Raw genomic sequence first — 27,091 nt, 5'->3', positions numbered from 1 at the left:
CACTAGGAAGTGACATACCTGAACTCTGAGATGTGCTTTAGCATTAAGCCCTTTGCATTCTACTGAGTGTTAGAAACAAAAACCAAAAACCCCACGTGTAGAACAGGCTTGAACTTGTTGAAAAGCTCACTGAAGACGTCCTTTAGAAAACATAGTTATTTCATTAGTCAATCCCAGAAAGAAGCTCTCTTTCCTTTCTTTTCTTCTTTCTTTCTTTCTGAGCTTGTTATACTTCTCTTCTGTAATAAGATTATTGTAACTTGGTTCATCTTCTTGCCTTGGTTCTAGAAAATTCACAGCTAAATATAATGATCAATTATATTAACAGACCTACTTCTTTTCCTGTTTTTCCCCTCCTATATCCCTACAGCCTTGGCAGACATAGTCCTTTTTGGACACTGTTACCAAATCCTTTTAGCAGCCAGCAGGGATACACACCATAAATACTCAGAGAGCTTGAAAACAACAGGCACCTGTAACCAAGTCAAAATGCTCAATTTTACTTTTCATTCAGCTGACCTGCATACTTGTTTGGCCGACACTCAAAAAAAAAAAAAAAGATGGTGACATTTTCTTTCGTTTCCTTTTTAGAAAAAATATAAGCTGTGCCTTCCACTGAGATAAAATTAATGTAACCTGCTTAACTTTCTATGAAGTCAATATTTTCAACTTTTACCTTGAAAGCCCTGTGAAGTCTGGGGGGCGTGGGGTTTGGGTAAGTAGTGCTGGTCGGTGGCTTTGGGGGCTGGACTAGACCCAGAACCAACGGTCAGGGGAGAGGACTCTGAACTCAGAGAAGGGTATTGAAAAAGGAAAAGACTCCCAGTGAGCCTGAGCCCAGTCACGTTTCCTTTCACTCCGTGAAAGAGGGCGCTGCAGCGCAATGGGCTCGGGCTGCGCACCAAGCTTGCGGCCGCAGCGCGCTCAGCCTCAGCTTCCGCGGACGCGGCGCGCACAGTCCTGGGAGGCGGCAAGCCAGGCGCCAACACAAAAGCCAAGGAATTGTGACCAACGTGAAAGTCAGGAGTTGGGCTCCAGATACTCTGGAGAAGGTATCAGTGGAATATTCCCGGCCATACCGCCCCCCCTAGGACAGGTGGGAAAACGACCTGCAGGTGGGCAGGTCAGCAGCACTCACCAAGGTCATTGTTGTTCATCATCGCGTTGGACGCCCGCAGCCGGGGCCCCTGCTGGGTGAAGTGGTAGCCGAATTTGAGAAGTGTTGCGTTCTTTTCCAACATGCTCACAATCTCCATTTCCACTTTGTTGCCCAGAGGCTGGCTCTTTGATGAAGAAAAGAACAGCAGTCACCACTCATCCCTTCTGTGCAGGAGCTCATCTTCTCTACTTGCAGAAAGCCTGCGCGATGGGCGGGGATTTTAGCCACTCCCCCCTCCCCAAGAACAGGGACCTGGAAGTTTGGAGAAGGGGAAGGGTCACACAGCCAGGCGTGAATGATCTGGGATTCAAACCCAGGCCCTGCTAGACGCCAAGAACAGATCTTTCCTAGAAAACTCGAGAAGGACGTATCTTCAAATGAACAAGTCTCAAGGAAATGAAAAATCCTACTCCCTAGGCTCTACTCCATACTAACGAAATCAGAATCTCCAGGAATAAGACTCAGGTGTCTGTGGTTTTTTTCAAACTCCCAGGTGATGTCAATATACAGCCAGGTCTGGGAACCAGTCGCTTAGACGAATCCCTTCGATTTACAAATGAAGAAGTAGAGGCCCAAAGACGGAAGAGGATTTGCCTGAGGTCACACAGTAAGTTGGGAACGTCCCCAGTTTGTTTTCTAAAGCCTCCCTCCTTCTGATATTAGTTCCCTACTCCAAGATTTCTAGTGACAAAGATGGAAAGGAAACAAAAGAAAAGGAAAACCTTACAATATAGTGTTGGGAAGGATATAATGAGGATGTCCGTCAGTCTTGTTTATAATACTAGGAAAAAAGGGAAGTAACTTCATCCAGAGAGTGTTGCTCAAATAAATGATAGTTGAGCTTTACAAGAGAACATGACAGCTGTCAGGTGATGATGATGCAAATTGTTGGTCACAGGCCCAGAACGATGACCATGAAAAAATATGGAGGAAAAAAGCCTAGTAACAAAACAGGTCATGTTTAAGTAAAGTTACCTGTATCTTCCATACACATATATATGCCTAATGCCTAGAAAAGGCCTGCAAGTGTCCTGGTGGTGGTGGGATTTAGGAGAGTTTTTGTTTTCTTCTTTGTATCTTATTGTTTGAATTTTGTTACCATGTATAATAAGATAATACAAAATAAACATAATCTTAAAGGGGTTTGAAAAGACATGGAGAGCAAGCTAACATCATATCAAGGCTTAAAGACTTTCCCCCTAAGGGCAGGAACAAGACAAGAATGTTCACTTTCACCAGTACTGTCCTGGGGGTCCCAGCCAGGACAGGGAGGCCCCCTTCGCCCATCTCTCCCACCCCTCACCTCTGGCAACCACCAATCTGTTCTCTGTATCTATGAGCTTGGCTGTTTTCTGTTTTTGTTTAGGCTCCACATATAAGTGAGATCACAGGTATTTGTCTTTCTCTGTCTGACTTATTTCACTTAACATGATGCCCTCCAGGTCTGTCCATGTCATTGCACATGACAAGATTTCCTTCTTTTTTATGACTGAGTAGTATTCCATTATGTGTGTGTGTATCTATATATACATGTGATATATCTATATATATGTCTCACATCTTCTTTATCCATTCATCCATTGGTGGAAACTCAAGTTGTGTTCATGTCTTGGCTATTGTAAATAATGCTGCAATGAACATGGGGGTGCAGAGATCTTTTTGAATTAGTTTGTCTTTAAAAACCTAGAAGTGGGATTGCTAGATCCTATGGTAGTTTTATTTTTAATTTCTTGAGGAACCTTCACACTGTTTTCCACAGTGGCTGCACCAGTCTGCATTCCCACCAAGAGTGCACAAGGGTCTCCTTTTCTCCACGTTCTCTCCAACACTTGTTACTTCTTGTCCTTTTTACTTTAGCCATTCTGACAGGTGTGAGGTGATATCTCATTGTGGTTTTGACTTGCATTTCCCTGATGATCGGTGGTGTTGGACATCCTTTCATGTGTCTGTTGGCCATCTGGATGTCTTCTTTGGAAAAAGGTCTATTCAGATCCTCTGCCCGTTTTTTACTTGAATTTTTAAATTTTTAAATTTAAATAATTAAATAAATTTAAAACTCAGTCTCAGTGCAGATATAGAATGTTTCCATCCTCACAGAAGAGTCTGTTCGATGGCGCTCCCCTAGACTGTGAGCCCAGGGCTAGCACACAGTACCCAGTACCTCCAGGTCAAGGTCGAGGGACTGAATGGAGGAACGAGGAACACAGTTGATGCACAACAACGTGGGAGGGCTGAGAAGATTCATTAGCCCACCTCCAAAGGGACGAGCATGGACCTCAGTTGAGATTCTTGATGGAGAACTCCTCCCAGGTATTATGAGTTTACCAGAGCCTGTCTGGGTTCAGATGGGGCTGGGAACACCAAGCTTGGCAGGTAGAGTGACATTGGTAAAGTTCCATTGCCCATTTGTCACGACTCCTAAAAGAGCTGGGAGGAGCTCAGGCCTGTCCTCAGAGGACTCAGCACAGCCCTGGTCTCTGGCCCACTTGGCCTGGCGGATAGTATAGAGAGCTTATAAGGACCCAAGAAGGAACTGGAAGGTCCCCTGCCGACCCCACTTAGCAGGAAGCCTGGCCTCTCCCTGAGGCTGCTTTCCGGGAAAGTTCTGCTAGAGCTCAGGGCTAATCTCAGAAACCACCAGGCTCCCCAGAGTGGAGGGGCTGCCAGCATCGGTGAGGGCTGTTTCTACAAAGCTGACACGTTGTGCCACTCGGTCCAGAGCGCAAAGCACCCCCATGCTAACTGCCCCCATTCAACCTCCCTACATCCCTGGGGAGGCAGCACAGGCAGGGGCTGGCTGCTCCGTCGTCTTAGAGATGAGTAAACTGAACCCATATGTAGAGGGAAGCTGGACCGTGCTCCCTCTGCTTAATGCCAGAGCCAGGGCTTGACCTTGACCTGACACTGGAAAGACTTCAGAGGATCCTCTAGGCCCACATTCTCAAACAGGCGTCCAGTAGCCCTGGGTCATGTGCAGATGTGTCTGGATATATTGGAGAAAATACAGGATTCTACTAAATAATCATGGCCACTCTTCCCCGAGTGTTAATCTTCAACCAAAACCATTATTTTTACATTAAACAGTAAAATAGAAAATGTGCACACATCCTAAGAAGTATCATACTTGCTTCATTTTCAGGCTATCCCTCTTCAGGGCCTCAATCATTTCACGGATGAGAGAGGAGGCGGTGGGGACACTGCCGGGACCAGAACTCTGATCTCCTGTTCTGTGATTTAGTGATCATTGTGTGCCAGGCAATGGCATAGCACTTTCCATAAGTGAACTCATTTTCTCCTCCCTATAAGCCTGTGGAATATGTACTATTATTATAACTTTCATCTTACAGGCGAGGTACATGAAGAACAGAGGTATGAACAAAGTTCCCCCAAGTCACAGAGCTACTTGGTTACAGAACCAGGATTTGAACACAGGAGGTTTGCTCCAGAATTTGCTAGTCCCTGCCTAACTTGGGAGCCTTGAGAGGGCTCTGAAGGCAGAGGTAGGGCTGAGAAGAAGGGCTACAGGCAGACGGAGCTTGGCTCAGCGTGCGGGATTGTGATCTACCTGTTAATAGTGTCTGCACGTGGAAGGAACTGCCTGGTAGGGTCATGGCCTGCCTGTCCCTGGAGGCGCGTAGACACAGGGGAGAGAGTGTCTTGTGAGAGTCTCCTAGATTTCACTACGAACGGAGAAGGCTTAGGCTTTGTGACCTTTCAGGCTTCTGGGACCTGCATTCTGTGAATCCATGAATGGCTTGCTTGGATGGCATAAAAAAAATCAGGAGGCCACCTGGACCGTGGGTGACAGGGAGTTGGGAGCCCTCTTGGCAGAACCCCAGGGCGGGTCACGCCAGGACCGGCCACAGCAGACTGTGGCAGCAGAGCCGGGGAGAGGGGCTGGGGAAGAACTCTGGCCCCCCTCCCTTCAGATATCCTTCAGAATTAAATCAATTGCTTGTGAATAAATATAATCTTATTATTAAAAATTCAAATGATACTAAAACAGATTGAGTAAAATCAGAGAGTTTCCCCCCACATCCCTAATCCCAATCCTACCCACTTTCTGCAGAGTAAGCACCAGGTCAATGGGGTGTGTTTCCCTGGATTTTTTTCTATGAAGTATCTAATAAAAATGTGTGGGCTTTTTATTTTTAATTTTTTCCTTTAAATTGATTTGTATTATACGCATTGTTCTGCAACTTGCCTTTTTCATTCAACATATTCTGGAGATCTTTCTAAGTCGGGACACAGAGAACTCCCTCATTCCTTTGAACTGCTTCCCGGGAAGCCCTGGTACAGACGGACAGGTAGCTTGCTTCTGTGTTCCTTGTCACAGGCAGTGTGGCAGTGTCTTTGCAGGGGAGGGAGCCCGTACTCTTTAGGCTGGACACGGGGCTGTGGAATGGCTAGGTTGAAAGATAGGTATATTTTGAGTTAAAATTGCCAAGAGGGTACAAAGGCTGATGGGCCCTTCAGCAGTAATGACGGCTCTTGTTTCCCTGTGGCCAAGTATCATCAACCTGATGAGAAGATGACCAGATTCGCTGGCTTATGAACAGCCAACCAGCACCCTAGGTGGCATTGAGTGGGTGGCTCTGGGACCCCCATTCTGGCCAAAGTCACCATGGGCATCAGGAAGCTCACTTTGTGCATCTGACGGGGCCAATCATGGCCTTTTCTTTGTGGTCCAGAAGATGTGGGCAACTGGGAATACTTAAAAAAACAATAGAAAGGAGCCCTGGGAATGATCTAGTCCAAGTTCAGGGTTGCAAACCCCGGCTGATATTAAAATTCCATCCGTATCATAGCTGCCAAGTTCTGTTCTGCTTACACACCCCGAGGATGGGGCACATCACCTTTGAGTCACCCGGCTCCATCCTTGGTAACTCTGCTGGCTAGAAAGGTCTTTCTGGCTAAACTACAGCAAAGGAAAATAGTATAGCTGATTGTCACATTGGTGATTTTAAAGTATATCTGCCAATTCTTTGACCCTCCTCCCTTCCAAAGGTGGAGCTTGTCTCCCCTCCCTTTGAGGGTGGTTGTGCTTAGTGACTCACTTCTAACAGGTAGACCATGGTTGAAGTGACTGTGTAACTTCCAGGGCCGGCTCATAAAGAGGCACGTGTGGCTTCCTTCTTTCTCCACTTGCATCGTTCACTCTGAGAGAGGTTAGCTGCCATATAGGGAGGACGCTCAAGCAGCCTGGGGAAGAAGTCTACACGGCAAGGGGCTGAGGCGTCCTGCCAACAGCCGTGGAGGGAGCCACCTCAGAAGTGACTTCTCCAGCCCTGGTCAGGCCCTCAGATTGCACTTGACTGCAGTCTTGTCAGAGAGCCTGGGCTGGAACCATGTGGCCAAACTGCTCCTGGACTGCTGACTCCCAGAAACTGTGAGCTCATGCATGTTTGTTGTTATTTTACGCTGCTAAGTTTGGGGAGGTAATTTGTTACACAGCTGTAGGCAACTGATACACTCACAGACAATGCTTGACAAAAAGAGCCTGACACAAAACAGCACCACGGGATTCCATTTATATGAAGCTTAAGAGCAGGCAGAACTCCTCCATGGTGTTAGAGATCAGGACATGACTGGGTTTGGAGGGTACTGATTGGGAGGGGGTATATGAGATGCTGGAAATGTTCTATGTTTTAATCTTGGTGTTGATTACACAGGTGTGCATATGTGTGTGTGTGTATAATGTAACAATAAAATTATTATATAATATACCGTATAAATCCATATATAAATATATATATAAAAACCCATTAAGCTGTCCACTTATGATGTATTTGTTACCATGTATAAGTTACACTTTAATAAGAAGTAAACATAAGTAGGAAAGGGAATAAGGGAGGAGAGAAAGGAGATAAAAAGTCGTTTCCTGCACAAGCTAGAATCTCTCAGAGGTCAGTGCTCCCTGCCCCACTCTTCCACTATCAACTGTTCTAATTAACAGTAGAAATATCGGGACACCTGGGTGGCTCTAGGCAATTAAGCATCTGACTCTCGATTTTGGCTCAGGTCATGATGTCAGGGCTGTGAGATAGAGCCCCATGTCAGGCTCTGCACTGGGCGTGGAGCCCCCTTAGGATTCTCTCTCCCCCTCTCCCTCTTCCTCTCCCCCCTCCCTCTCTAAAAAAACCCCAAACAACAACAACAACAACAACAATAAAACAAACAATAGAAATATCACCTCCCCGTTACTGAGAGAAGACACATGCCAGGTACTCATTAAGGGATCAACGCATTAAATCCTCTCACAGCCCTGTTGCACGAGTATGCATATCCTTCCCATTTTAGAGGTGAGGAGACTGAGGCATGGGTACCTTAAGTGGCCCCTCCCCACGGTGACACAGCAAGAATATGACAGAGTGGAGGCTTAGCTTGGACTCGATCCTCGTTAGACTTCAAGTGTCGGAGATTTGAAGACAGGTAATCCCTGGGTCAGTCTGCCTCCTGTCTGGAAAGCTCCGGGCTTTTCAGAGCAGAGTGCAACCTCCACTGGGGATCGGAGATGGTGCAAGATGTTTATTCTGATTCATGCTGTCTGTGTAAGACAAGGATTTTCTTGACATCACATTTTTCCCCTCTCATTTCCACTGACTCTGTCTCATTTTTCCCTGAGAAGTGAGGTCAATGAAAGACCATACTTGGCATTTTGAGGCAGGGACAGTGACGCATGCCCGTACTGTCTTGGAGGCTGGCAGTTTCCAGGCTGAATTACTCCAGTACACATGGAGAGAGACATACAAATTATGCACAAGCCAAGAGCTGCTGCTTCGAAGCTGAATGTATAAGGAACAAAACAGAGAACATGATTGGTGGTGAAGTCTTGCTTGCTTGGTTTTCCTCTTTTTAGCAAAGCCAAAAGTCATATTCAGCCTCATTAAAAAAAACAAACACAAAACTTAGCCAGCTGCCTTGAGCATGTAATCTAAAATTAAGGGGTGTCACCCTGTGAGAAAACCTTCAGGATCCTATTCCAGTGGGGTTTGTTTTCTTTCTAAACTTATTTGCACTAGGAACATAATTCAATCTGGGTAAACAAGAAAACGCAATCCACTTCCTTTAGCTTCTTTTCGAAATATGAAGCATATCCTCACTGTCCAATATTGGAGTGAAATGTGAGAAATCCCGCCAATATCCCCCAGACGTGGCACGTAACTTCATTTGGGGAGGGGTCGTGTTTTCAGGCCTTGTCTGCTCGGAGGGGCAGGGAGTACCTGGTGCCCTGAGGTCCTGGGGAAGGGCCTGCTGGAGGTGGCTTTGTTGGGAGTGAGGAGGGTGAATCAGGAGGGACAGAGACTCATCATTTGGATTTGGCCAACCTGGGACGGAGAGGGCAGGCAGGCACCCCATATGCAGTGCCTGCTCCTGGGGGCTGAGGGTCTCGCCTGTCCGGCCACAAATGCAGCCTGTCTGGAAATTGGGACACCCCAGTTCTGGCCCAGCTCTGGCACTGACTTGATGCTCAGCACATCCCGTCCCTTCTTTGATCCTCAGTTTACCCACCTGCAGAAAGAGGGCAGGACTAGACATTTTCTTTTCGACAGAGATAGAGACAGCCAGCGAGAGAGGGAACACAAGCAGGGGGAGTGGGAGAGGAAGAAGCAGGCTCACAGGAGGAGCCTGATGTGGGGCTCGATCCCATAATGCCGGGATCACGCCCTGAGCCGAAAGGCAGACGCTTAACCGCTGTGCCACCCAGGCGCCCCATGGGACTAAACATTTTCTTAATGCCTCCGGCACTGGGTCCCGGGCCTCTCTGTCCCCTCCTCCCTCCCCCCTCCCTGCTGGCCCTGGGCCAGTGGAGGCAGAGCACAGCATTGCTTGGAGATAAAGAGAGATGATTGAGTAAACAAACAGCCCCAGGATCCCAGTGCCCGGATCTGGGTCCTCAGCCAGCCAGCCAGGCTTTTGTCACCGGGGCAGAACTCCCCAAGTCCCTTTCTCCTTTGTTTGGCCGTATAAGGAAGAAGGAGGACAGAGGCTCACTAACGCAGGTTACAGTCCGAAGGGCTGAGGGGAAAGCTGCGGCCTCTGAGGACCTTGGTGACTAACCAGGAATGAGGAATAAATCAAATACCACTCATCACCTCCTCTGTGGCACACCCCTCAGAGCCCAGCGCTGGGGCACCCAAGCAGAGACGCACTGTGAGAGGCCCTGGTGGCCTTCCCTAGATTCCAGGCCTGGGGGAGCACTGCCCCACAGCTCCGCCTCCTCTGGTCTCCCAGGCCCTGACGCTTGCCTCAATTCCTCTGCTATCCAGCTGGGAACCATCTTTCCAGAACACAGCCCACAGCCCACTTTCACTCAGCCTACCCATTCAGAGCCCTTTGGATTTCTAACTCCCTTTCTGGCTTCTTCCAGGGGATGGGCTCCATGGCTTTCCCCTCTCCTTCTCTTTGTTCATGCACCTGAGATGCCACGGTCTCCATCTACTTCACTCTCTGAGATACTATCCATCCTAGGAGTTTATCGCGAACTCCTCCTCCTCCAAGAAGCCCTCCAAGATATCTGCCCCTGACTGAGATTGCTTCTGCAAAGGCCCGCCGTCTATGGCTCGCTGAAGCACCTGGTTCAGTGATCATTTCTGTACTTGTTGCCTTCCCATCCGGCGTAGAACCGCTGGAGGGCAGAGCCAGAGCCTCATTCATATACAGAGCCTAGCAGCACCCTGGGGTTCAGCCAGCACTCATCAAATGCTCAGATGAAACAAAAACAGAGGCTCCCAGGATGGTGGCGGGAGGTGGTGACCAGCGCTCTAGCCTCACAGCAAGGGAAAGGGACTGCCAAAAAAGCCAAGTAAGACCCACACAAAACTACAGTCGGATTCAAAAGACCAGAGAAACATAGTTCACGGACTCTGGAGTCACCTCGGCCTGGGTTCGAATCTCGCCTCTGTTACTTACTCACTGTGTGACCACGGGCAGGTTGCAGAGCCTGTCTGGGCCTTATGTCCTCTGCCACAGCACAGAGTGGGTTATAATTCCCACTCACAAAGAGCCTTTGAGAGCGTGAAATGGGATCGTGGATGCATGGCACCTCCTCGGTAAAGGAACTCTTAGAGCACCGCGTGAACTCTCTAGGGCACCTCTGGAGTAATCATGAAAGTTCACGACCTCATAGTTGACATCTGTCATTTCCTTAGAAGTAGAAATTCTTATGATCCTCATTTTGTAAGTGAGGAAACTGAGGCTCAGGGAAGTGAACGTTCTCACACCGGGGTGTTCAGTGAGGGGGAGGATGCCAGGCAGCACTGGCTCGGGCTCTGGGCTCAGCCGGGGCGGACAGCAGGGAGAGGGAAGGTAGGCAGCTCACTCTTGGGCAGCTGTCATCACAAGGACCTGAGGCCAGCGCTCTGGGTCAATTTTGGCCAACATTCTGCCCCAGGAGTCAGGTTTCAGCTGAGCTGGGTAGACCCTGCCTCCCTGCCCAGCCAGACTTGGAGTCACATGAGTAGCCAATCCCAGGCCTTGGCCCAGGGCTGCTGCTAAGCCTGCTGCATGCCTTTGTTCCAGTGGATCTGCCCCTCCTGCCTGCAGTAAAGCAGGATCAGCAGAGGCAGAAAGAGTGGGAATGGGGAGGGCCTGGGAAAGGGTGATGCAGCAGCAGCCGTTGGCATGCGAGAGATGCAGGAGTCCAGTGTAGCAAATTCACACGACAGGGCTGGTACTCTTTATGTGAATTAGACAAAAGTACCTTCTCTGGGTGAACAAGCCCCATACAAAGGCTTGGAGAATAAAGTGTGGGTTGGATTTTGCACCTAGCCCCTTGTGCAGTGAACAACATACACAACCACCCAGGGCAGCCCTGCTTACCAAGCACCACTGAGGGGCCAAGTTCTGAGCTGGGCACTGAAATAAAGAGATGGTTCAAATACAGCACCAGCTTCCGAGAAGCTCATGGGAAGCTGAAGTGTTAGGAGAACACAGGGAGGGATCACTTAACTCTCTCTGGGGAGAGGGTTAGAGGCCATAAGGTAAGCTAATGGGAGAAAGTAGTGATATGCTGGGTCTAAAAAAAAAAAAAAAAAAAAAAGTTGTATTTGTAGTGTTTGCCAATTTCCATAGTGTAAATGTTCCCACCAGGAGCGACTTCAAGATACCAGCGTGCCATCACTGAAGTGGAGCGAGGAGCAATGCCTACAATCAGCTCTGGCAAGTTGGCTCTAGAACACCCAGGGGGGAGAGACTTCAACTGAATCCAGAAGGAAGACAAGGGCTTCTCCAGGCAGAGAAGGGGTAGGGGTGGGAGAGGACATTCCAGGAGGAAAGACAGCCAAGAGCAAAGGCGGGGAGGTGCACAAGTGGGGAGTTTTCAAGGGCTTGTGACTCGGAAGGGCCGTCCAAGCCTTCTGGAGCCTGGTAATGCTTTAGTTCTGCACTCGCACAGGGATACACGCCTGCTGTGAGTCCCCGAGCTGCACACTGAAGTTTTGTGCACTTTCCCATATGTGTGTGGTATTCTACCATCAGGATGAAAAGTACAGATAGTCTCATTCAGGAATAACCACTGTTTACAATGTTGTTACATTTCCTTCCAATCTTTTTCCCATGCACGTATTTATATGACCATCCTGCAAACATTCTCAGGTAGGAAAACAAAAGATCCCTATCCAGAGCCCCTAAAGAAAAAGCCTTTTAATATTAAAAGCAACGTGGTGTCATGGAAAGAGTGTGGGCTTTGGAGTCACAGAGACCCGAATTCGAATCCCGCTTCCCAATGTGCTAAATGGGTGGTGCTGAGAAAGTTGCTGGTTTCAGCCTGTCCGGGCTGCTTCTCCTGCAGACTGAGTCAGAGACACCCACATCCTTCAGCGTTGTTGGGAAGGTCAGACACGATGTGTGTAAGGTGCGATGCACAGAGAGCAGCCCACAATAGACCCTTAGCCCAGGCACCACAGATGCTGCAGCTGGCCTCATCTTCGAGAGTCAGAACTGCAAGGCTCACCCTGATAATAAATGCCTGAGCCACAGAAGTCACAGAGAAATGGCAACCCCATAAGGAGAAAGTCAAACTAGTGTTTGCCCAGAGAATAAAGCCAGTGGTAAGGAGACTCAAAAGCCCACTGAGGGGGTGGACGGGGGTGTTGGAAGAAAATAGGGGTATTTAGCCTGGTGAGGAAGACTCCAGTGGTTTATAATATCTGTGCCCCCGATGTGTCCCACGTGCAGCAGAGAACAGAATTGAGCCCAATAAATGGGCCTTGCAGGAAGCTGATTTCTACTGGATATGGGGAGAGATATTCTCCCTAAGAACTGAAGGGGTGACCTTGGTAAGGAGTGAGCTCCCGTCATGAGGGGTATACAAGCAGAAGCTGGCAGAGGACTTGATGGGCATGATGAAGAAGGAAGATGAGCACGGTGGCGGGTGTGGACCAGCGACCTTTGGGGTGCCTTGTAGCGGGGCCTTGGGTCTGCTCTGTGCAGCAGCACCTACCCACCCATCAGGACATGGGCAAGGGCAGAACCGCGAGCACCCTGTAGCGAAGGACACAAAGAGACCCTTGTGCCTCTTACCTGGTTATCGATTTTCAGTTCCACTAGAGAAGTGTTGTATGGAAGAGCTTCCACCAGGTGCAGGATCCCGGCTCCGGAAATGAAGTTGGATTCCACATTCAGCGTCTTCAACACTTTATTTACCTTGAGCATCTCCGCAAGGGCCTTGGAGGACAGGAGAAAAGCAAGGGTACCCGTGAGTCATCCTGAGCAAGGCTGGAGCCCCTCCTGGGAAGAACCTAAAATACCGCGAGGGCCTTGCTGGGAGCGAGTGTTCCTTGCACACTCGCGCTGCTCAAGCCAGGGACCAGGCAAGACGATCTCTATAGCCTCCTTCACGAAGCACAACTCCCGTGTCTCTCCTCCTCTCCAATGTGCCGTGGCTCCCGAACCCCTAACTGGAGAATTCCACACTCCTTGGCCTGCATCCAGCCTCAATCACCCGGTTCTCCTCCCTTGCTCGTCCTCAAGGCTCACTGCTCCCTGACAGCAGGGCTGATCTTGGCTCCCTGTGCACGCCTGGTGCTCTCCCACTGCTTTGCCTTTGCTCGTCCTGTCCCTGCCACCTGGGATGCCCTTTCCTTTCTACTTCACTCATCCAAACCCTGCCTGTCCTTCAAGGCCATTCTCAATTCCTCCCCAGGAGCCTTTATACTGACGGCCCCAGCTAGCTGTGGCCTGCACTCTTGCACTCTGTGGAATTTATCCATAACCTCCCTCAGGGAACTTGCGTTCCTCTGTTCAGAGTTGTTTTTATACTGGTGTTGTCTCTGCTATTAGCCTATCTACTCTCAATGGGATGAAATGCACCTTACTCATCCCCTGGTGCCCACATGCTCAGCACACAGTAGGTTCTCAGTCACTGTTCGATGAGTGACTAGTGGAGTCCAGACCTCCCTGCATGCCCTCCACTTGTCGCTTCAATTTCCCTGTTGGGATTCCATGGAGTCATTGTTCTCTTTGAGTAACAGAGAGCAGAGAAGGACGCCTGGGAAACCACCCCACTGGGCAAGTGACCAGGGCAAATGGGAGGAGAGGAGCTCAGGTGGCCCCCAGCACGTTTCAGGGGAATTCAGCCAGGGGGTGTAGATGACAATCAGAGCCTCTGAAGGAAATGAGGTAATTAGCAGTTGGTGGAAACGATGTGTCATGGAGGAAAGAGGACACCAGCAGCTGATAGCCCAGGATGTACCATCAGTGGGCCCTGGGTGTCCGAAATGACTCTCTGAGCCAGGAACGCCTTTCCCACCATCCCTGCTTGCAGAAACCCTATACTAGCTCAGCTCCCAGAAAGCCTTCCTTGTTGAAATCATCCTTCCCTCCTGCCCCCCACCCCCTGTTTCCATGTGTCCCCAGGATGGCATGCTGGCTTTCTCTAGGACCCTGAGGAGGTTGGACAGTCCTGAGGAGAAGGCCCCAGGCTGTGTTCTTTCCATAGCCGCTCTCTTGCTCCCCAGAAAAGGCCTGTCCAGGCCTGATAATCAAAATATTTCGTAACTGATAGGCAGTGCACCAGGCCAATCCGAGTGGACCAGCTGGTGCCTGAGCAGGTCCTGCAGACCCTGTCATGCCAGGTGTCTACTCTTTTCTGGATCATGGTAGAGGAATGGGGGTGCAGGGAGAGGGGCAGGGAGTAGGGAGTGGAGGCGCTTACAGAGCTTTTCACTCATATGTGGAATTTAAGAAACAAATGAACAAAGAAAGAAAAGAGACACACACAAAAATAGACTCTTATATAGAACAAACTGGTGGTTGCCAGAGGGGAGGTGGGTGGGAGGATGGGTGAAATGGATAAGGGGGATTAAGAGTACACTTATCTTGGTGAGCACTGGGGAATGTACAGAAATGTTGAATCATTATATTGAACACCAGACACTATTATAACATTAATTATACTTCAATTAAAAGTCAATTTTTAAAAAAATTGATTGTTATTAAGTAGACTTCAAAGCCAGGAAAGTTATCAGGGATAAAGAAGGGCATTACAGAATGACAATGGGGTCAATTCCCCAAGAAGACATAACAATCCCTAACGTATATGTGCCTAACAACAGAGCGTCAAGTTGTAACAGGGAAAGCTGATAGAAGTGCAAGGAGAAAGATGAATCACTGCTGGAGTTGGAGATTTCAACAGCCCTCTATCAGAGATGGAAAGATCCGGAAGGCTGAAAATCAGTAAGGCCATAATTGAACTCAACAACACCATTAATCAACTGGATAGAAATGACATTTATAGGCTACTTCTTCCTACAACAGCAGAATACACATTCTTCTCAAGTTCACATAGAACATTCACCAAGATAGATCACATTCTGGGCCATGAAACACACCTTAACAAATGGAAAAGAACAGAAATCATACAACATCTGCTCTCAGAGCTCAGAGGAATTGAACTAGAACTCAGTAACAGAAAGATAACATTGAAAATCCCCAAATACGTGGTAATTAAACAACACATTTCTAAATAACACACGGGGCAAAAAAGAAACCTTAAGAGAAATTAAAGTTTTTGAACTAAATGAAAATGAAAACATACCTTATTAAAATTTGTGGGATGCAGTGAAAGTAGTGTTTAGAGGGAAATATCTGGTATTGAATGCATATGTTAAGAAAGAAGAAAAATCTAAATTCAATAATCTAAGTTTCCATTTTAGAAAACTTTTAGAAGATCAAATTAAATCCAAAGTAACCAGAAGAAATAAATAAGAATTAGAGCAGAAATCAATGAAGCTGAAAACAGAAAATCAATACAGAAAATTAATGAAGTGAAAAGCTGATACTTTGAAAAGATTAATAAAATTGATAAGTCTCAAGCCAGGCTAAAAAAAGAGAGAGAGAGAGAGAACACAAATTACTAATATCAGAAATGAAAGAGGCCTCTTACTACAGATCCCATGTAAATTGAAAGGATAATAAAGGGATACTATGAACAACTCTTATGTCTACAAATTTGATAACCTGGATGAAATGGACGAATTTCTTGAAAGACACAATATGACAAAGCTCACATAAGAAGAAACAGACAACTTGAATAGGCCTTTACTTACTAAAGAAATAGAATCAATAATTAATAACTTTACGAAACAAAGCACCAGGCCCACATGGTGAATTCTACCAAATATTTAAGGAAGAAATGATACCAATTCTCCACAATCTCTTTCAGAGAATTGAAGCAGAGGGAATACTTCCTAACTCATTCTATGAGGCCAGCATTATCCTAATACCAATACAAAGACATTACAGGAAAACGACAGACCAATCTCTCGAGAACATAGATGCAAAAATCCTCAAAAACATAGCAAATTGAATCCAACAATGTATAAAAATGTTATATACCATCACAACCAGTGGGATTTATCCCAAGTAGCCAAGGCTGGTTCAACACTTGAAAATCAATTAATGTAACCCATCACATCAACAGGCTAAAAAAGAAAAGTCACATGATCGTATCAGTAGATGCAGAAAAAGCATTTGACAAAATCCAACACCCATTCATAATAAAAACTCTCAGTAAATTAGAAATAGTTGAGAACTTCCTCAACTTGGCAAGGAGTATCTATAAAAACCCCACAGTTAACATCATGCTTAATGGTAAGAAACTTGAAATTTATTACTAAGATTAGGTACAAGGCAAGGATGAACCCATTCACCACTCCTTTTCAACATCAGAATAGAAGTTCTAGCTAATGCAATAGGCAGGAAAAGGAAATCAAGTGTGTGTGTGTGTGTGTGTGTGTGTGTGTGTGTGTGTGTGTGTTGGGAAGAAGAAATAAATGTTTGCAGCTGATATGACTGTCTCTGTAGAAAGAATTGACAAAAAGAAAACCCCTCCTGGGACTAATAAATGATCATAGCAAGGTTGCAGGATGGCAAGGTTGATATACAAAAACTAATCACTTTCCTATATTCAGCAAGGAACAAGTGGAATAGGAAATTAAAAACACAATATCATTTACATTAATACCCTCAAAAGTGAAATACTTAGGTATAAAGCTAATAAAATATGTAGAAGATCTACAGGAGGAAAACTGTAAAACTCTGATGTATAAAAATCAAAGAACTAAAGAAATAGATATTCCATGTTCGTGGATAAGAAGACTCAATATTGTCAAGATATCAATTCTTTCCCGCTTGATCTACAAGTTCAATGCAACCCCAGTCAAAATTCCTGCAAGTTATTTTGTGGCTATTAACAAACTGATTGCTACTAACTGATTAACTGCCATCCCTGGTAAGCTAATTCTTGCACTTTTAACCTGCTATTAGTGTTGTAATCATCATACTATACTGTCAGCCTTTAGTTGTCTGCATGGCCAAATGGACTGTTACATTCATCAAAGTGGGAGCTATGACTGCCAGTCATAGTTGTATTCTCAGAGCAGAATTCAGTGCTGGACACAGACAGACTCTCAATAAATATGTTTAATATTTAAAAAAAAGAAAAAAAGAATTGATGGCTACCTTATAATAAGTACAATTTAATTTGATCAGCAATATCTTTAAGACTTGGGCAAAAACAGATAAAATTGATCGTCAGGACCCACTGAGTAAGACAATGATTTTGGGTATAGAGAAACTGAAGCCCAAGGAGGGGCAGGGACTTGTCTCAATGTGATGTGCTGAGTGGAGACAGATCTGCTTTAGAGCCAACGTGAGTTGCTTTTAAATCTTAGCTCCACCTCTCACTTGCTGCGCAACTTTGGACAAAGCAAAATGCCTGAACTCCCTGCACTCCAGGTTCTTCATCTGCAAAGTGGGGAGGTCTGCACCCCTGAGATCAGGGGGGATTGTGGATATTAACTAGGGTAATGTACAGATGTTGCCTGGATAACGGCCACTGTGTTCACACCCTCTCCTGGCTCCTAGCCCTTTGTCTTTCACCACACCACGCGGGGTTCTTCGTCAGCGGAGTTCGGCCAGCCCTGAGGCCACAAGCGTCAATCCTTCCATTTCTATGACCCCCACTCTCAATGCAGCAGGACTGAAAGGTACATACATGTGCCACAGGGTCATTGCTCCGTGTTCCCACGATGCTGAACTTCTTCACATATGAGTTATCTTTCAGGGCTTCCGCATATGCCTTGAGAGTGGGTATGGGGATATTCTGCAGAGAGAAAGGCAGGCAGTAAGGAGCAGCCCAGACCAGGGTCAGGTTGGGCAGACAGATGGGGCAGTAACCCTCTCACACATGCAGACTGATTCCTAGTAGGTCTCTGACCAAATAGCTGAGTGGCAAAAGGTTCTGGCTTTGCCCCACATGGCTGAGATTTGGAGAGAACTTTCTGGTAAACAGATTAAGAAAATCCTCCCTGACAATTTGGGGTAGGACCCAAAGCTATCGGTGCAGGTGGAGACCAGGGAAAACCAAGGCAGAGGGTGCAGAGGACTGTTGTGCCAAGAGCTCAGGACTGGCGTGTGGGGGTGGGTAGGGCCTCAGCCTCTGCCCGGACAACTGGCCATGTTTCTGACTCTCTCTGTGACTCTGGGCGAGGTCTCCTCCTCTCTCTCTTTCTGGATCACCAAGGTGCAGGCTGTGCACTGCTCTAGATGATTTCTAGGAGACATCTGTCCCGGAGAGTCTCAGGTGTACCGCACATCAGAGGCCCCCGGGAAAACTTCTATAAAATGCTCATGCGTGGGTCTGAACCAGACCTATAAATTCAGAATCTCGGTGGGGGGGGTGGGTATTGGCATAGATTTCTTAATCTTCTCAGGTGGAAACCACTGATCTGGTCCAACCTTCTCACACTCGGAAGGGAAGCTTAGTCCTGGAGAGGGACGAGCCGCAGCCACGGCCAGGTTCCACAGCCCTATGCTGCTCCGAGCCAGTGTTCACTGCCAGGGCACAGGGTTCTGAGCTGTGCCAGGGCCTCCCACGGGGCACACGGCAGACAATGGAGGCATCTGAGAGGAAACCTGGCTGCATATGCACAGATCTCTCATTTCAGAGCGTCACGTTAGCTCCCCGTGGGAGCAGAGCCTGGGGAGGCCAGGTGGAGGAGAACACTGCAGGCGCAGCTTTCCAATCAGATTATGCCGTGGGGCTGGCAGCCACTTAAAAGAAAGTGGAGAAGAAAGGAAAGAGGAGCCGGGGAGTCGGGGGCCCACTTCTCTTACCCCACACCCTTCCAGAACTAATCCCGCTGGCCTCTGGGCTGAGCAGGTGGGCAGGCAGCTGGCCCTGCTTCTGAATTCCTCCTGCAGCATGTCCAGGGTAGGACTGCTTGTCCATCTGACCCTCTTCTGCCCTTGGTGGTCACATAGGAAACATCTGGACACATATGGGCTGACAGCTCCCTGCCAGGGCTGTAGCATGAGGCTGACTATACATACGATGGAGCCCTGATACTTCAGGGGTTGGCCCCTCCCAGGGCTGTGGGACACCACACGCCTGCTGGGCACAGGCTTTTTCCAGCCTTGGGATCCCCGGCAGTCAGGTGTGTCTGACTTAATGATTTTAGCTTGGAGAAGCTCTCAGTGTTTCGAATAACAAGGTAGGTTTCCAGAATTGAAGCTGTGTTGGCCCATGGTGAACACCTGGGCCTGAAGAAACCAGGGCTATAGGATGTGTTTGTTGGCACTGCCCAGGCCTTTTAGAGGTTTGGCCCCTTTCCTGATCCAGAAGCACCCAGAACCCAAACCGGACCCTGTTTTCTCCACACAGCCAAGCCTGGGACCCAGACATTGGGGTGACACAGACATGGCTCCTCCCACCCACCCCGGGTGAAGCGAAATAAAAAGGACTTTACCCGGATATTGTTGAGGTTAACCTCCTCAAGTTTTGGGTCATTGTTCTTTATCCGCTCCAGGGTTTCCTCGACGTCTGTTGAATTTGGCTCCTCATCGGGCACAGGCTTGTATTGTGTCGGTTTGATCACGCCTAGAGTGACGGACAAAAGAGAGGTGGCTCACGGAAACACGGGGACCCTCTCCCTCCACACAAGGATTCCCTGGAAGGAAGCAGCAGCAGGGTTCAGGCACAAGAGAAGGCTGTGCATTCCTGGGGTGCCAGGAGGGGCCGGGAGAAGCGCTGGCTGCGCCCTGCTTGGACTCGGCCTCTGCTGTCCTACAAGGACAGGGTGAATGACTGAAACCCTCTGACCCTCTGTGTCCTCATCTGTAAAGTGTGGGCAGTCACTCTACCTCAGTGGACTCTTGTGAGGATAAAAGAAAGCCTGAACGTGAGAGAAACATATAAGCATTCCAGAGAGAGGGTACCCTCTCTGCTTTTAGGGGCCAAAATGCCAGCGTGGGACAATGCAAGGGAACAAGGAAAACAATGCAATATGGTCACAAGAAAGGACAAGGGGACTCACGGAACAAAAGAGGCACCAGGAGACAGACCCGTGTGGAAGTGTAGAAATTCATGCTCATGATGGAGGCCAAGCCAGCGGCGAAGGGATGGACTTTGCAAAGAACAGGATTGTCCCCGGGGGAAAGGCATTAAAAAATGACAGTCTGATCTCATCCCACACCACACCCACACACGGACTCCAGGGGGAGCAAGAAGTTGAATACAAGAGGCAGACCTCTAAAACTTTCAGGAGAAAATACAGGAGGACGTTTTTATCATATGAGGGTGGAGAAGTCCTGCATGAACAAGACACAAATCCCAGCAAAGGAAAAGGAGAAGGTGGATCAACTTGGCTACATAAAAATTTAAAATGTCTGCGATGAGCCAGAGAGCATGAGTGAGCAGTGGAAGCAAGAAGCACGGGGACACCTTCACTTCCAGGGCGTCGTGTCGCTGGGGGCAGGGGAGGGGGGGCCCAAGCTGGGGATTAGGGCCTTGTACTCACTGTTGAGTCCCTCCTTGTTCACGATGGAGCTGCTGCCCAGGGCCTGGTAGTACTGCTGGTTGCTCATGAGCGTGTGCATGCCCAGGATAGCTGCGGGGACAGGGGATGGCCCGTGACTCGCCTCTCTCCGACAGAAGAGCCTCCGGAGCGTGGACATTCCACACCCCGGGAACGTTTGCTCATAGAAATGGCAAGAAACACTTGCATGGTTTTACATTTTATTTGAGTTTTACTCTTGTCTCTATTATGTGACCCTGAAATCTCCACACCCAGTGGAGACTTTCCTAACCCCAGCCTCAGATTTCTAGGTGTCTCCCAATGTCCCACCGGTATACCCAGTCCAGCCTGGCCAAGAGAGAATTCATCCTTCCCAGCAACAGTCCCTTCCTTTGGATCACCTTCCATCCTGGCATCCTGCCTGTCCCCTCAGGAAGGACCCTCAGTCACACGGCACCCCCTAAGTCCGCTCCCTCCTAAACACTGTCTCTCATCTGTCCCACCTCCCATTCTGTCGCCTCTGTCCTGGCTGAGGCCCTACCGTTTTGTGGTTGTATTATCACAGCTGTGTAATCACTGCTGTCCTGGCCCTGGTCTCTTCCTACCCTCCCCCCAACCAGCATTCAGCACAGAGCAGCCAGAAAGATCTTTCTGGAAATGCAGATCTGACCACATCATTCCTGTGCTCAGTCAGGCTTTCATCCACTCGTTTGTCCAACATTTATTGAGTGCCCGCATCGTATGCCTGCTCTGGTGGGTGGTGGTGGAGTAGGGGGACTGGGGGGGCCTGGGAGGGAGTGGGGAACAACAAAGTCTGTTGAGGGGGAGAGAGGCTAGGCAGGTGCCCACACAATTGAAAACATAAGCACAGAGTACATGTGTTGGAAAGGAAAAGTCCAGCGCGTTCTGGGAGAAAAGAACAGAGGGACTTGGGATGGGAGGGATGAGTAGTGTTGTCCAAGTCAAGGGAAGGGAGATAGAACATTCTGGACAGGCAGAGGGAATGGTGGGTGGGAAAGCCCTCAAGCTCAGGGAGTGGAAGGCTAGGGCAGGGAGGGTAAACAGAAGACGGACAAAGCTGAGTTGGACTGTGGGGGACCACCCCCCGCCCCCCGCCCCTGGCTGCTTGCTTGGTCTGGGCCAGAGAACAGGCTGTATGTCAGTGATTCTCAGTCTGGCTGCACTTTGGAACCTCTGGGGCATCTTTTCAAACTCCTGATGCCCAGGACTCCCCCAGAGCAATTAACCACCATTTCCAGGGGTGGGGTCAGGCATCTGCCTTTTTCGAGGCTCCCTAAGTAGTTTCAGGGGGCAGCCAAGTTTGGAACGTGCCTGACAGCATCCCCCTGAATCTTCACAACAACACTGTGGAGTGGGATTTAAATCAAATAGGCCCATTCAGTTCGCGCAGGGTCTTCTAGGCTGAGGTAAGGAGTTTGTATGTCTTTCCCTAGGTGCAGCCACAAAGCCACTGGAGGCCTTAGCAGGGCCTAAGATGGCCTGGCTCGGGTTCTGGGAGTGTCACTCTGGCTGTGTGTGGAGAACGGACTACAGCGGGAAGAAAGGACATGGGGACTGTGAGGCTTTGCAGCCCCCCGGGGGGGAGGATGGTAGCTTGTGACCCCAGAGCTGGCTTCACCAGCCCTCCCTGGGCCAGCGGCTTCGACGGCTTGTTCCTCACCCACCCCTTTGTTCTCCGGTGACACTAATGGTCGCGGCTCGGTACATTCTCCCGCTTCTGCCAACACTGTCCCCTCTACTGGTGATTCTCTCTCCAACTGCCATGGGCGCTGCTGAAATGCCCCCAATAGGGTCACTAGACTTAGCAAATAAAAATACAGGACACTCAGTTAAATTGGAATTTCAGATAAGCAACGAATAATATTTGAGTATAAGTGTGTCCCATTGAGTATTTGGGATCTACTTATATCAAAACTTACTCCTTGTTTATCTGAAATTCAAATCCAACTGAGCACCCTGTTTGACCCAACGACTCTACCTTCCCATCCTTCAAGACTTGGGCTAACACTTCCTCCCTCAGGGAGGCTCCTGGATTCCTCCCTCGCCTTTTCTAGTTCCCCCACGGACCCGGTGTCCTTATCCCAGCACAGTCCACACAGTGTTAGGTCAACTCGGTGCATGTGTGCTTCCTCTACTGGACTTTGGGCTTCCAGAGGTTGGGGAAGAATATTCTCTCTCTTCCTCCTCTCCTTCAGAATACAGTATTTGGTGAATATTTGCTGATGGATTTTGTGTTAATTTCCCTGGCCATTTCATTAGACATGCTTTCTAGTGAGACAGACAATACGAGAGCCCTTGGTGAAGAGTCAAGAGACCTAAGTTCCAGTGCTGACTATAACCCCTGATTCTGTGTGACCGGGGACAGGTCCCCAGCCCTCCCTGGGCTTCAGCCTTCTCTGTGCAAGGATGGGTAAGGCAAGGCCGTTGGTTCTCTAGCCCAGCTGCACGTACAAATCACCCGCAGCTTCAAGACAATATTGGTGCTCCTCGTGGATCAGCTGATCTGAATCTCCGAAGATATATTTTTAATCTCCTTGCATGATTTTGATGCTCAGTGGGGGCTGAGAACCGCAGGATGAGACGATCTCAAAGCCCTTCTGTTTCTCACATTCTAAGAATCCTCTCTGCTAAAATTAAACTCTCCTGCTCATCACTGAGGAGAATTGATAGGGAGAGGCATCTGCATTTTTTAGAGCTCTCTGGGCTTTAATTTAGGCTGCTTCTACGTGGGCAGTGGGGGGCCAAGGCCTGAGTCAGCAGCGGGGGGTTCGGCTCACTGGGAGCCACCTTCTGCAGCTGACTCTTCTGGCACCCACAGGGACAGCGGGGGGGGGGGGCGGGGGCTCGAGGGGGTTCTGGGCTGCTGTTGGGACCGCAGTTTGGAAAAACAGTTTGGAAAGACTGCTAAGAATCAGAGGAAAGATATAATCTCCTATGGCCGGCTGGTCCTCCTGAGACGTACAGAGAGGGGCGAGGTGGAAAATGCATTCTGTGCTCCATGCCAGCTTCCTGTAATGGTCCAGAAAGGGGGGCAGGAAGGTCACAAGGAAGTGCCTGGGGACAGAGGAGAGAGATCTGGGCTCCAGGCTGGGCTTTGGCACCAATTTGCTGGGCAACCTTGTCCAGGACACTTCCACTTTTTTGGGCCTCAGTCTTCTCACCTATAAAGGGGAGTATGTTTGAATGCCAATCTCTTACCCTCACATAGCACTGAAGAGTCACACAGCATCTTATCTTTTTTTAAAAATTATGTTAAGTTAGCCAGCATAGAGTACATCGTTAGTTTTTGATGGAGCATTCAATGATTCATTAGTTGCGTAGAACATCTCATCCTTTTACCCCGTTTGATTTTTACAACAAGCATCCAGAACAGGTGCTCTGGGTTCCAGCAGGCTCAAGAGGGAAATGGTTTGTAAAACCTGCTCGGTGCCGACCCTCCTGGCTTCAAAGTGAGTAGTCCCATCCACTCCTCTGCAAACTAGGTCATTGGTAGTTCCGAAGTTCTAAAATGTCCCCTCCATGTCAGAATTCTAAGAACAGACAACACGCCTATTCTAGGAGGCAATATACATGTCAATAGCAGTCCTCAGAGGAAATGAAACTATTTGCAGTTCAGAGGAAGTTAGGGTTCAAGGAAGGAAGGAAGGAAAGGGAAGGGAGGAGGGAAGAAGGAGGGAGGGAGGAGGGAAAAAGGAGGGAGGGAAGGAGGGAAGGAAGGACCCAAGGAAGGGAGGGGCAGAGGAGAGGGGAAGGACTTGGGGTGGGTGGGGGCACCAAGCAAAATCTCCATTGCTGAGCAGAATGCTTGGGGGCTCTGATCCTTCGTCCTACCGTAGGCACCAAATCATGACTCTCCCCTTGCTTGGTTTTGCACGCTCACGTCACCAGAAGTGAATGATGGAGGAAAATAGCACATCAACATCGCCTGCTGCTTCATTCTTTGTAGATATTGGCAAGGCTGAATTTAGCACTGGGGAACATGATTTTTCTTTTTTTTTAAAGACCAGATCTTCCTCAAAACTCAAAAAGGACTATTTTTGAACTCTGAAAAAGAACATCGAGTTCTCTTTCCTCTTCTGCCTTGGCAGGCTTCACTCAGTTTGTAATTCCACTTAGGATGCAAGATCACAGCACACATCCTGGGCCTCTCCAGCTGCCAATGGCTTGGCCGCTCTGGGCAGACAGCAGGAAGGTTTTTTCCTGCATCACAGAAACAGGTGGGAGAAGCCAGCTTCGGCCCAGGACTCGGGTGCGGTCAAACCGCTGCTAGAACAGCCACGCCCTGACCCCGGCAGAATGTGAGGAAAACCAGTGCCTAAGGATGTGACAGGACCCCAGAAGCCGGGGATAAGGGGGCCAAGACTGTCTCTGAGAGTCATAAGAGCTGGGGGTGCCAACTGCCTGTGGGGGTGGCCTGGGGACTGGCCCTTCTAAAGGAAGAGTCTCTTCCCCCCAATTCCCTTTTGGGTCCTGCTCCTGCCGAAGGGTCCCTAAAGGTGAGCCAGGATCACATCTCTGACTAGGGAGGGGAGGCACTGAGAAGGCCAAGCGCTTGCAGCGGACGCCCAGCGGCCTCTGCATTACCACCCAAGGCTGCAAGCCAAGAACTCAGCACTGTCAGGGCCTGTGTATTCTGCTCCTTACCCTGTGGTCACACTTCTCACGTTGAAATTTATATGCTCTGGTCTTCCCTCCTCCTCACACCCCGGGCCCCCCAAGGCAGAGCCTAGATCTGACACATCCTGGCACACAGTAGCTTGACGATGCACGGGACTCCACGTGTGAATGAGTGCGTGCACGGATGGTGCACAGACCAGAGAACAAATGAGCAAACAGGAGTCCACCGCTTTGTCTTCCCTGGGCCACACCGGAGTCTGCTGGCCACACATCTGCTGGGTGTCACTCGACATCTTCTTATCGCTGATGAATGTCAAGCCTGCTGCATGCATACCGAGCAAGCCACTCAGAGGGGCTCAGAGCCTCTCTCCTGCTGTGTCCCCCCGGGACACGTCTCCCCCACTCCCCCCAGTTCACCCCTGCTCTTCCTCCTCGTGGTTTAGCTTCAGCCTCTGCCCTCATCTCCCCCTGCCCCAGTGCCTAACCAAGCCCCCTTCTGGCACCCCGTCCTTTTTCTGTGCGACAGTCTCTCATTTCTCACTTCTTATTGGCCCAAGTGTTTGCTGAATGTTGGCTCTGCAAGGGCAAGAGCCAGCTGTCTCCGTGTGCTTCTCTCACTGGGGCTCAACCAGAGCCGGGCACACAGGGCAAGACGCTGGATAAATGGCTGCTGAGTGTGTGAATGAGGGGACAAAAACTAAGTTACTGGGAAGCTCTGCCTGGGAGCCATGTCCCGAAGACTAGAGATGGCCCACAGACCCTCTGCCCTCCTCTCCTTACTGTTCTTTCTCTGCTGAGACATCCACACCCATGGCTCCAGCAATTCTAGCCTTGAGAAGGGATCTGAACCCCCAGCTTGCCATGCCGGACACTCACGCAGGGTCCCACCTCTACCTCCTGTGATGTCTTTGAATAGTCCCCTGGCAAAGCAGCTCTCCCTGCAGCACCCCTCCCTGCCCCCCTGCTCCCAGCTGTCTTCTGGCTCCTCGGGCCTGGCGTCCTCCTGACATCTTGGCCTCTCGGCCTCAGGTCCAACGCTGGGCACAACTGCACCTCAGACGCAGTCCCCAACCCCACCTGAGCCCTTGGCCTTACCTGGGCCTGCCTCCTACAACCCCCCACCCTCTGCACACCACCACCTCTCTGCCTAAACCTTCGCTTTCATTCGGCCTCTCCCAACGCTCCCCTCAGCCTCGCTGACCCTAAGGGGTCAATGCCTTCCTGTGACATACAGAGGCTTTCCTAATGTGGCCCCACCCTCCCCCCAGCTGGCTCCATGGGGCTTGGCGGTGCGCCCTGTCTTGCCCACACTCTGTGTCCACCTCCCCTCAGAGAAGGGCTTCACCTGGGTTGCGGTGGCTGGCGCTCTAAGAGGAGCAGTGTGCCCTCGAGGGAGCTGCCTGGGTTCAAGCCCCATGGGCAAGGCATTTAATGTCACCATGCCTCCTTCCTCCATCCATCAAACAGGGACAACAGTAAAACTTACTTCTTAGGATTGCTGTGGTCAAGAAATGCAGCAAGGTACTAGAGACAACTCCCACAGCACCGGGGCCGTACCGTGGTGGTCAACAAATATTCCATCCCTCCTTCCCCAGAGCCCCTGCCACCTTTCAGAGGGCTGACATACAGCGACAGGCACCCAAGGTTAGCCGGCTGACACAGGTGTTGGCTTACAGCTGCCCCTCTCCTCTCCGGATAACGGAAGGGTATGGTGTCCTGAACAGATAATAATAATTAGCCAAGCCAACAAAAATAAAGGGAAATCGTTTCCAGAAATCAACACAGAAACTTAGCACGATATTGCAGTTCTATTTTGGCATAGGAACTGGCGGTTCTGACAGTGGAGTCATTCGATAATCCCTCTGAGCTGCCTAATGAGGGCAGTGACATCACGGCCGGTGATCAGAGGAGAGGGGCCAGGATAAAAACAGCCCCAGGGTGAGTCAGTGTGGGGGTGCTGGGCCACGGTGTCACCCAGCCACCTCCCTGCTGCACG

The 27,091-nt window shown here is 49.3% G+C and overlaps 2 protein-coding genes across 4 annotated transcripts in view; one reads left to right on the top strand and one right to left on the bottom strand.

The window, feature by feature from the left end:
- Nucleotides 1-6,903, top strand: part of TSTD2 (thiosulfate sulfurtransferase like domain containing 2) — a 41,744-nt gene extending 34,841 nt beyond the window's left edge. For 2 of the 3 annotated variants that reach the window (XM_034664163.1, XM_034664162.1), the window contains exon 11: nucleotides 6,261-6,903. In XM_034664163.1, coding sequence (XP_034520054.1) covers nucleotides 6,261-6,322 — 62 coding nt within the window. In that variant the 3' untranslated portion in view covers nucleotides 6,323-6,903. Of the gene's footprint in view, nucleotides 1-1,274; nucleotides 2,085-6,260 lie in introns of those variants that run through there. The other variant, XM_034664165.1, reaches the window with a different exon arrangement.
- TMOD1 (tropomodulin 1) overlaps nucleotides 1-27,091 on the bottom strand; it is a 62,793-nt gene that overhangs the window by 7,054 nt on the left and 28,648 nt on the right. Inside the window, 5 exon segments of the mRNA XM_019794883.2 lie at nucleotides 1,139-1,283; nucleotides 12,683-12,826; nucleotides 17,658-17,765; nucleotides 19,411-19,541; nucleotides 20,461-20,550. Coding sequence (XP_019650442.2) covers nucleotides 1,139-1,283; nucleotides 12,683-12,826; nucleotides 17,658-17,765; nucleotides 19,411-19,541; nucleotides 20,461-20,550 — 618 coding nt within the window.

This window comes from Ailuropoda melanoleuca, chromosome 7, assembly GCF_002007445.2.
Source record: "Ailuropoda melanoleuca isolate Jingjing chromosome 7, ASM200744v2, whole genome shotgun sequence".
Lineage (NCBI taxonomy): Eukaryota > Metazoa > Chordata > Mammalia > Carnivora > Ursidae > Ailuropoda > Ailuropoda melanoleuca.
The sequence above is the reverse complement of the archived record's forward strand: the minus strand, read 5'-3'. Positions and strand labels throughout refer to the sequence as shown.